Consider the following 10,309-nt stretch of genomic DNA (forward strand, 5'->3'; position numbering starts at 1 on the left):
GTAAATAGTTAAGGCCCCAGCACTAATCCCTGTGGCACTCCACTAGTTACAGTTTGTCAACCTGAAAATGACCCATTCATCTGGATTCTCTGTTAACCAATCCTCTAACCATGCTAATATATTATCCCAACACAATGAGCTCTTATCTTGTGCAGTAACGTCTTATGTGGCACCTTATCGAATGCCTTTTGAAAATCCAAGTACACTACATCTACTGATTCTCCTTTATTCACCCTGCTCGTTACATACTCAAAAGAATTCTAATAAATTTGTCCAGCACAATTTTCTTTTCACAAAACATGATGACTCTGCTTGATTGTATTTTGATTTTCTAAATGTCCTACTTCTTCACTAATGGATTCTAGCATTTTTACAATGACAGATGTTAGGCTAAGAGGCCTATAGTTTCCTGCTTTCTGTCTCCTTCCTTTCTGAATAGGGGTGTTAAGTTTGCAGTGTTCTAATCCGCTGGGACCTTTCCAGAATCGAGGGAATTTTGAAAGTTTACAACCAATGCATCCACTATCTCTGCAGCCACTTCTTTTCAGACATGCCAGTCTTTAGTCCCATTAGTTTTCCTAGAACTTTTTCTCCAGTGATAGTGATTGTTTTAAGTTCTTCCCTCACTTTTGTCTGTCAATTTTCTAATATTCTTGGGATTTTTTTGTGTCTTCCACTGTGAAGGCAGATGCTAAATATTTGTTCAAAGTTTCTGCCTTTTCCTGGTTTTGCATTATTAATACCCCAGTCTCATCCTCTACAGGTCCAACATTTACTTTAGCTACTCTCTTCCTTTTTATAGACCTGTAGAAGGTTTTACTGTCTGTTTTTCTATTTCTTGCAAGTTTACTCTCATACTTTAATTTCTCCCTCTTTTTTTTAAGTCAAGCAGTGCCACAATTTTAAAATTCTCATCCTTTTTCAAATTCCCCAAATAGCCTCACCCGTCCTAATCTCTGTAATCTCTTCACCCTCACAACACTCCAAGATATCTTTGCTTTGGCCTTTTGAGCATTACCAATTTTAATGGCTCCACCATTGACAGCCATGCCTTCAGTTGCCTGGGCCCCAGGTTCTGCAATACCCTACCCATAACCTCTCCACCTCTCTTTCCTCCTTTAAGACGCTTCATAAAACCTACCTCTTTATTCAAGCTTTTGGCCATCTGCACTAATATCACCATATGTGGTTCTGTTTCCAATTTTGTTTCATCAGGCTCCTATGAAGCACTTTGGGATGTTTAATTACAATAAAGGCGCTGTATAAATACAAGTTGTTTTTGTTAAACCAAGACCACAGGTGGATGTGAAAGATCCCATGGCACTATTTCAAAGAGCAGAGGTGTCCTGGCCAATATTTATCCTTCAATCAACATCACTAAAAAGAATAAAAGCAAAATACTGAGGACACTGGAAATCTGAAATAAAAACAGGAAGTCTTGGAAATACTCAGCAGGTTTGGCAGCATCTATGGAGAGAACAAAGAACAGTACAGCACAGGAACAGGCCATTCGGCCCTCAAAGCCTGCGCCGATCTTGATGCCTGCCTAAACTAAAAGAGAGAAGCAGAGTTATCGTTTCAGGTCTGTGAACTTTCAGCAGAACTGGCAGGTTTAATCACAATGTCAGGGTTAGACCTGAGAAAACAGAGTGTAGCAAGCTCAGAGGAAAACAGGTTAGAGTGAGTAAAGGGAGCGGAGAAATTGAGACGGCCAATGTATCGCCAACAGTTCTCAATGAAAAGATCAAGAGGGGGTAAGAGGCCAGAGGGAGGGGTCATAGAGTCATACAGAAGAAACAGGCCCTTCGGCCCACCGCGTCCATGCCGACCATAATGCCTGTCTATACTAATCCCATCTGCCTGCATTAATTCCATATCCCTCCATACCTTGCTTATTCAAATAACTGTCCAGATGCCTCTTAAATGTTGCTACTGTTCCTGACTCCACCACCTCCTCAGGCAGCTCATTCCAGATACCCACTATTCTTTGTGTGAGAAATTTACCCCCTCGATCCCCTTTAAACCTCCTCCCTCTCACCTTAAATCTATGCCCTCTAGTTTTAGTCACCCCTACCATGGGGAACAGACTCTGGGTATCTACCCTATCTATGTCTCTCATAATTTTATATACCTCTATCATGTCCCCTCTCTTTAGATTTCTAACTCTCCCTTCACCTGAACCGGTCCACAGCCCTAGTTGTACAACTGGCCAGGGCACTGGTTCCAGCCAGGTTTGAGTGGAGCCTATCCCAATGGAACAGTTCTCTTTCCTGAGTACTGGTGCCGGTGCCCCATGAATCAAAACCCCTCCTTCCCTCCTTCCAGGTGGAGGAAGAATGCTGGAGGCAGGTGAATGGGTCTGCTGGTCGGAGGGAGGACTCTTCGTCAAAGAAGTGAGTCCAGTCACAGACCTGAAAGGTTAACTCTGCTTCTCTCTCTACAGATGCTGCCAGACCTGCTGAGTATTTCCAGCACTTTCTGTTTTTATCACCAACAAGAATCTTGGTAATTATCACACTGCTATTTGTGGGAACATGCTGCGCCATATTTCTTACATTACAACAGTGACTACAATTCAAATATACTTTATTGGCTGTAAAACGCTTTGGGAGATCCTGAGGTAGTGAAATGCAAGTCATTCAGTTTTTTTATGCTATTCTTGAAACTTTTATACAATTCCCTTTGAAATGATGTTACAGCCTCTGACTCAACAGCCACATGTCTAATGATCTATTAACTCTCTGGAAAAAAATTCTAACTTCCAAAAGTTCAGAGGACTATCGATCATACCAGTATCAATTTAAAAGGAAGCCGAACTCGACAATCACACATGCATGCGTACACAATCCCGAAAAGCAGCAGACTTGTACAACACCAACACCAGGACCAATGACAGATCACTGCACTAAGGCCACTAAATATTTCTGCTAACACATTCTTACAAATGAACCTGACATTTCCTCTGTCACCTCACACTGGCCTAAAGAACTTACTGTGAGTCAAAACAGTCTTCAACACTTCACAAATAACCTACTTTGTTCGCCTTATTCCCATGTAAACCACAGGCACTGTCTTGTTGCTTCCAATGGCTTGGTACATCATATGACCAATCTTTGCAAATCTTCAACGACCTGCAGGACCCTTCAAACAAAACCCATAGTATTCAGATCCCTGACTGAGTGGTGGGGGGAGAAGAGAATTAAAGGGAGGAAGACTATTTCGGCTTACAGTAAGTTCTTTAGGCCAGTGTGAGGTGACAGAGGAAATGTCAGGATCCCTCTCCTGATCAGTGCTGGTCCACATGCATAGACATCAGAAATTTGGAAACGAGCCAAAATGTGTTGTGTTGGTTCACACATTAAATGTGGACCCTTGGTCAAAGTGCTGGAGGGCACCCCAGGGTCCAACAAACCAATATCCAACCAAACCACTGTGTTCACAAGCAGAAAGACCTGGGCAAAGAAAAGCACCATGTATATGCATCATGCTTCAGACAGCTACAGCTGCTGCTCAGAAGACAATGGACTAATCTGGAGCTAAAATTGCCTAAAAATAAATTTATGTTGCTCTGGGAACAGCAAATATAAGCTTACATGTTTGCATAAATTACTCAGCACCCAACCTCCACTAGTCGTTCTGTAATAATTTATCTTTGGTTTCAGGCTGTGGACACATTTTACTATATTGCTGCAATTTGCATGAATCCAAGACTTCCAGATGCCATTTTTATTCCTGTAACTGAACACAGATCACAGAGGTGAAAGATGGTGCTAAATAACTAAAGCAACCCAGTCCCCAAACAATTTTTTTTAAAAACAGAAGGCAAGCAGTTAGAATCTCAATGTGACAGAACATAGCCAAGCCATTTGGGCCCAAACGAGTACCAGCGATTTTCTACACCTCGTTTTAACCCGACTCTTCTGCTCACTCCGCGTATCTTTTAATATCCCACTCAGTCTAAATCACACACCACTGCTCACTCCTCCACTCCTCATATGCTTTAATATCCTACCCAGTCTAATCCTACCTTCTGGTCACTCCCTACACCCTTTAATATACCAGCTAGCCTAATCCCACTCACTCCCCATACCCTTTAATATCCCACCCAATCTAACCCCACTCTCCCGCTCACTCCCCGTACCCTTTAATATCCCAGCCAGCCTAACCCCACTCTCCTGCTCACTCCCCGTACCCTTTAATATCCCACCCAATCTCACCCCACTCTCCCTCTCACTCCCCGTACCCTTTAATATCCCAGCCAGCCTAACCCCACTCTCCTGCTCACTCCCCACATCTTTCAATTTTCCTTTTTCAAGCAACCATCTAAATCCTTTTTAAAAGGATGTATGGACTCTACTACAATAATGCTTTGGTTTTTGACAGATTCTAAAATAAATTTTTTCTTGCCTCCCTTTATAAAATTTATCTTAAATTTGTGCCCTCCTGTTACCATTTTGTTGACCAGTGGAAAAAAGCTATCATTATTACTTTATCAAAATATTGCGTGATCTTAAAAAGAATTCCCTCAGGTTCTCAGCTGTATTGAAAAATCTAATTTATCACATCACTCTTAAACCTTTATCCTTAGTAACATCCCAGTAAATCTACACTATGCCTTTTGCATTACTTTTATATACTTACTAATATGGGCTTCCCAAAACAGCAAACAACAATCCAAATGTGACCTAAAGTTTTGTACATTATCAAGGCAACAGAACCACAGATATTTACATAATAAATGCGCTCTTTGCAACAGCAATCCCACTGCCTCACACTCTCCTAACAGCCGTGTAGCTTTCTCTGCTACAAATATTTATTCACGTCTCTCTTAGAAGATGTATATTCTGCCTCAAAGCATTCCATACTCCAACAACCCACCAGAAAAATACATTTCTCCCAACCTCTTTCTTCTCTTAATGACAGTTTAAAATTGATGATTCGTCATCACTGACCCTCCAACAAAACAGTCTTTCCCTATTCACTCTATCAAAACCATTTGTTTTTTAAAAACGCTATCAATCACTTGGCCTGTTCTGCTCCTGTGGAAATAATCTGAATACGTTTCAACTCTCTTCTCATAACTATGGTTTCACATCCTGGTTTATTTCTGCTGAATCTACACTATGCACTCACTCTGGTTTTAATAGCCTTTCTATAAGTGTGCCCCCAAAAGCACATAATATTTCAACTGTGTCCAAAGCATGACTTTGTTACAAATTTATCATACTTCTTTATTTGCATACTCCATGCCCTACCAATAAAACCCAAAATGCTACAGGCTGATTTCAAGACTTAAATCACATTTTGAGAACTTACATACTTGTAGCCAGAGACGTGTCTATTCCTCCATACCATTCATGTCTTCCCATTGTGTTTATACACCAATTCCTTGTATAAAATGTATTGTCTTTCAATTCTCTGAACTAAATTGTATCTGCCACCTGTCTGCCCATTCCACTGTCATTCTGAGGCCTTTTTGCATTCCACATTTTCATCAATTTTAACTTTTCACCATGTTCAGTTTATGTTAATCTGCATCATTTACAACTCTCCTGTCAACAAACTGACCCATGAATCAATGATGACTGAGTTGAGAAGAGGAAAGCAATTCTCTGCCCTCCCCACGAGTATTGGCGAGATGATCATCCTGAAACCCCCAAAGAAACTTCAAATTCACTTTCAAGTACAAATGACAGGCAGATTGGATTGAGTGTCACGCAACATGGAGCAACCAACAACAGTCTGGGTGGGAGACAGGACTCAAAATTAAGGCATCAAGGACCAACGGCAAACAACAGTAACCTAACGCAATATCATGAACAGTGTCCTTCGTTAACTCACGCGCCCCAATATTTATTGGAATGTGTAAAAAAAATAAAGCTCACAGAAGAAAGCTCCCACTGGTAGGTGCCAACAATGGAATGCATTCACTTGTCCACTACTGAGCTGCCACAGTTGAGCAAACCAGTGTTCACTGCAAGTTCCAAATTATCGGGACACCCACATACTCTGCTACAACTGTTACAATGCCGCATTGGAATTAATGTTAGGTTCATATACTTTTTGAGATACTGTTCAAAAGAACTGGATCCTATTTAAATAAATTGTTTGATATAATCACAGTGCTGCCTACCACAGTGCAGTGTTTGAACAGCTGGGTAACTAATAATGCAGCAGAGCTATCAATTCAATGAGGTCTTCATTCAGACTGCGACAGTGTCACACAGCACCACAGTGTGCATGCTGCACATTTTACTTTTATTTGTCTACGATGTCCTGTCCTGACCATGCTCCGTAACAAGAAAAGGTGCACACTAAGTGGCCAATTTCAACACGCTTTTTCATAATGTGCAGCTAAATTGCTCGATTCATCAAAAATAAAGATAGATTCATCGATAACCCGCAGCCCAAATAACCTAAATTCCTGAAGAGACACCCACTCACTTCTGTCCTTAGGGTAAACAGATCACTATTATAACTTTATAAAACACTCCACTGACTGGGGACAGAATGAATGCAAGATTAACCTGTTTATCTGTAACAGCAAAGATCATTATCCCTTCATATTCAATAAACATAACAAACACTATCCAACAGACACAAGAGGAAGCAAGTATAAAATCTGGGAGCCCCGCATCTCTTCCCCCAAATCCATACATTTTATGGGACAGCATACCTTAACTACGAGTAAGATGTTCTGTAATATTTACAAGGACTAATTATTCAGTGAATGACCTATCATCAGAATAGCGACCTGAAACATTAATTCAGTTTCTCTCTCCATGGATGCTGCCTCATTGGCTTGAGTGTTTCCAGTATTTTCTGCTTTTTTTTAATTGTGTAACTGTTCCATTTACATTTAATTTCAATAAGTACATGTGCTAAAGAGATATAATAGTTAATTGTGTATATAGAATCCAATCTTTGCTCAGTGATATCAACAATGTCAGTGACACCATCAAAAAGAATCCATCTCCGCTGATAAGCAGAATCCTTTGATGAAGTTGGTCTTTATTTTTCCATAATGCAAGTTATGCAATCGCAAATGTGAGGTTCATGACTCAAAATTAAGCAATTGGATGTCCAAGATACTCTTTAATCCCACGGACTATGTGAAAACAGAGTGGAATTGATATCAACCTAATCTCCTTTATTCAATTCTAATAAACAGTGCGCATCTGTAAGAAACATCAAACATTACATCTTGGCCTTCAGTTCACATACGTCTCCAATATTAACCAGCACCGTATTTACCACAATAAAGACAGATTTCATTTTAACACTCAGATCTGTTGGAACGGACCTCAGAAGATCAAGTCTGCCGTTAGAATAATTATAGCAAATATTCTAAATAACGGATCGATCAGTATACCTAGGGAAATTTTTAAATGCAGATCTGTACAATATTTACGAAAAGTAAATTAATTCCCAATAGCCGCGATTTACATATATCACATATCGCCAATAAACACATTCAAGACGATATCAGTGTAGATATTTAGTGCCGTATCGATTTAGATCAGATTATAATTGGCGTTGCTGTGCCCAGTGATCTGTGTGGTATCGGTCCGATGTTTGCCTACCTTCGATGCTGATGACATGCTCCCGGATCTGGTTCTGCAGCCCCATGTCCTCGATCCTCTCGATTAAATCGTAAATCGCGTAGATGTTGGGATGGACGCTCTCGAAGCGCTGGATCTCGGCTCGGATGGCCACCGAGTTGGACAGCACCAGCTGCTGCGCCTGGGCCGGGGAGGTGGCGGAGGCGGCCGAGTTGGAGCCAGAGTGAGACAACACCGGCATGGAGCCCGAGCCCGAGCCGCAGCCTAGACCCAGAGCAGCGCCAGGAGGTCCCAGCACCGACACTGACACTGAGCTGCCCGAACCCCCCGAGCCGGAGCCCGGGGAACCGGCGTGGAGAGACGGCTGAGACTGGAAATTCATGGCCAGGAGGCTGGGGGCTGCGGGTTAGAGGTCAGAGGCTGGGGGTCAAAGGGCAGGACCTGGGGGTCAGCAACGCTCGAGCCCGGGACCCTCCTCACCGCTGATCACAAAAGAGTCCGTTAGCTCAGAGCCAGAAGAAAGCCACAGGGCCGCTGCCAGCCTGCTGCCGGAGCCCGGCGCTGCCCCGCTCCATCTTCCGCCCCCTCTCTGACTCGGATTATTATTATTTATGATTACTTTGCCCAGCCCGCTTTCTCCGCTAGTTTTTACACAAAATCTCCACACCAACAGCTCGAGCTGCCCGCACTGAACACCACACTGCCCGCCAGCAGCGCGCGCACCTCACGCAAACGCACGACGTCATCGTGCCTGAAACCGACCACGCCTCCCGCCCCGCCCTCAGCCTGGCTCGCTGACCCCGCCCCTGACCCACCACACTACTGACCACGCCTCCCGCCCCGCCCTCAGCCTGGCTCGCTGGCCCCGCCCCTGATCCGCCACATCTGACCGCGCCTCCTGCCCCCGCTCTCAGCCTGGCTCGCTGACCCCGCCCCTGACCCACCACACTACTGACCACGCCTCCTGCCCCACCCTAAGCCAGGCTCCCTGGCCCTGCCCCTGACCCGCCACACTCCTGACCACACCCCAACTCCAGCCCCAGCTATGCTCACCAGCCGCACTAACCACCTGCTCTATCTCCTGTCTGGACAACATGTGGAACATGTTAATCATTCACATAGAATCACGGAATGGTTACAGCACAGAAAGAAGCCATTCAGACCATTGTGTGAGTGCCGGCTCTCTGCAACAGCAACTCAGCTAGTCCCACACCGCCGCCTTCTCCCCATAACTCTGCAAATCGTTTCTGTTCAGAAAAATTATCCAATTCCCTTTTGAAAGCCACAATTGAATCCATCTTCACCACACTGTCTGTAGGTGATCCTAACCCCTCGTTGTGTGAAAAAGTTTTTCCTCGTTGCTCATGTCAATCAATTACTTCAAGAGGAAGTTGGATGGCCACCTGAGAGAAATAGACTTTCAGGGCTACGGGGATCAAGCCAGGGAGTGGGACTGACTGCAAAGCTCTGTGAAGAGCTGGCACAGCCCTCTTCTGTACCATAAATGACTATGACTCTATGTTGTTTCTTTTGCCAATCGCCTTAAATCGGTATCTTCCAGTTCCTGGCCTATCTCCCTATCTACTCTGTCCAGATCCCTCATGATTTTGAACACCTCTATCAAATCTTCTCTTAATCCTCTCCTCCTAAGAGAACAGCCACAGCTTCTCCAATCCATCCACATAACTGAAGTCCTTCATCCCTGGAATCATTCTCGTGAATCTTTTCTGCACCCTCTCGGGTGCCTTCACATCTTTCCTAAAGTGGGGTGTGCAGAACTAAACACCAGTGTTTTATAAAGGTTTTTCATAAATGCCATGCTTTTGTACTCTACGCCCCTATTTATAAAGCCCAGGATCTTGTGTCCGTTTTCTCAGGTTTATGGGGGTGACGGACAAAAGGTTTTGGTTTATTCACAAGGTCAAAATCATCAGCAATTCCTGCTGCTTGCCTAGCTTTCAAAACTTTCAAGTATCTACATGAGTTCTTACTACTGAAGGAATGGAATTTTTAAACTCTGCCAAGAGAATCAATTCTCGAAGGTTCTCATGTGGTTTTCATCTGTAATGCCTGTATCCAATGGTCAAAATTAATTTGCTTCACCCTCTCAAATTCTACATATGTCTGCCCAGCCAATCTCCATAAGTTCCAAAACTTATGATGGTACGCTTCAGGGACTAACTCATATGCAGCGAGAATAGCCTTTTTTGCCATCTCATAATCTGCAAAAGCCTCTTCAGGAAGTATGGCATAAATTTCATGATCTCTGCCATCAACCTGCTTTGCATAAGCAGTGTCCAACTTTCCTTTGGCCATTTCATTTGTTTGGCTATTTTTTCAAAATATATGAAAAATGCCTCTACATCCCTTTCTTCAAACTTAGGAAGAGCTTGTATGAATTGCGTGCAGTTCTGGTCACCACACTACCAGAAGGATGTGGAGGCTTTGGAGAGGGTACAGAAGAGGTTTACCAGGATGTTGCCTGGTCTGGAGGGCATTAGCTATGAGGAGAGGTTGGATAAACACGGATTGTTTTCACTGGAACGACGGAGGTGGAGGGGCGACATGATAGAGGTTTACAAAGTTATAAGCAACAAGGACAGAGTGGATAGTCAGAAGCTTTTTCCCAGGGTGGATGAGTCAGTTACTGGGGGACATAGGTTTAAGGTGAGAGGGGTAAAGTTTAGAGGGGATGTGCAAGGCAAGTTCTTTACACAGAGGGTGGTGAATGCCTGGAACTTGTTGCC

General features: G+C 43.4%; 1 protein-coding gene across 1 annotated transcript in view; it reads right to left on the bottom strand.

Moving 5' to 3' along the window:
* The window catches only part of agap3 (ArfGAP with GTPase domain, ankyrin repeat and PH domain 3), a 1,228,693-nt gene extending 1,220,413 nt beyond the window's left edge, over nt 1-8,280 (bottom strand). The window contains exon 1 of the mRNA XM_068031039.1: nt 7,584-8,280. Coding sequence (XP_067887140.1) covers nt 7,584-7,944 — 361 coding nt within the window. The 5' untranslated portion in view covers nt 7,945-8,280. The remainder of the gene's footprint in view (nt 1-7,583) is intronic.
* Nucleotides 8,281-10,309: the final 2,029 nt, after the last annotated feature.

This window comes from Heterodontus francisci, chromosome 5 (assembly GCF_036365525.1).
Source record: "Heterodontus francisci isolate sHetFra1 chromosome 5, sHetFra1.hap1, whole genome shotgun sequence".
In the NCBI taxonomy this organism is placed as follows: Eukaryota; Metazoa; Chordata; class Chondrichthyes; order Heterodontiformes; family Heterodontidae; genus Heterodontus; species Heterodontus francisci.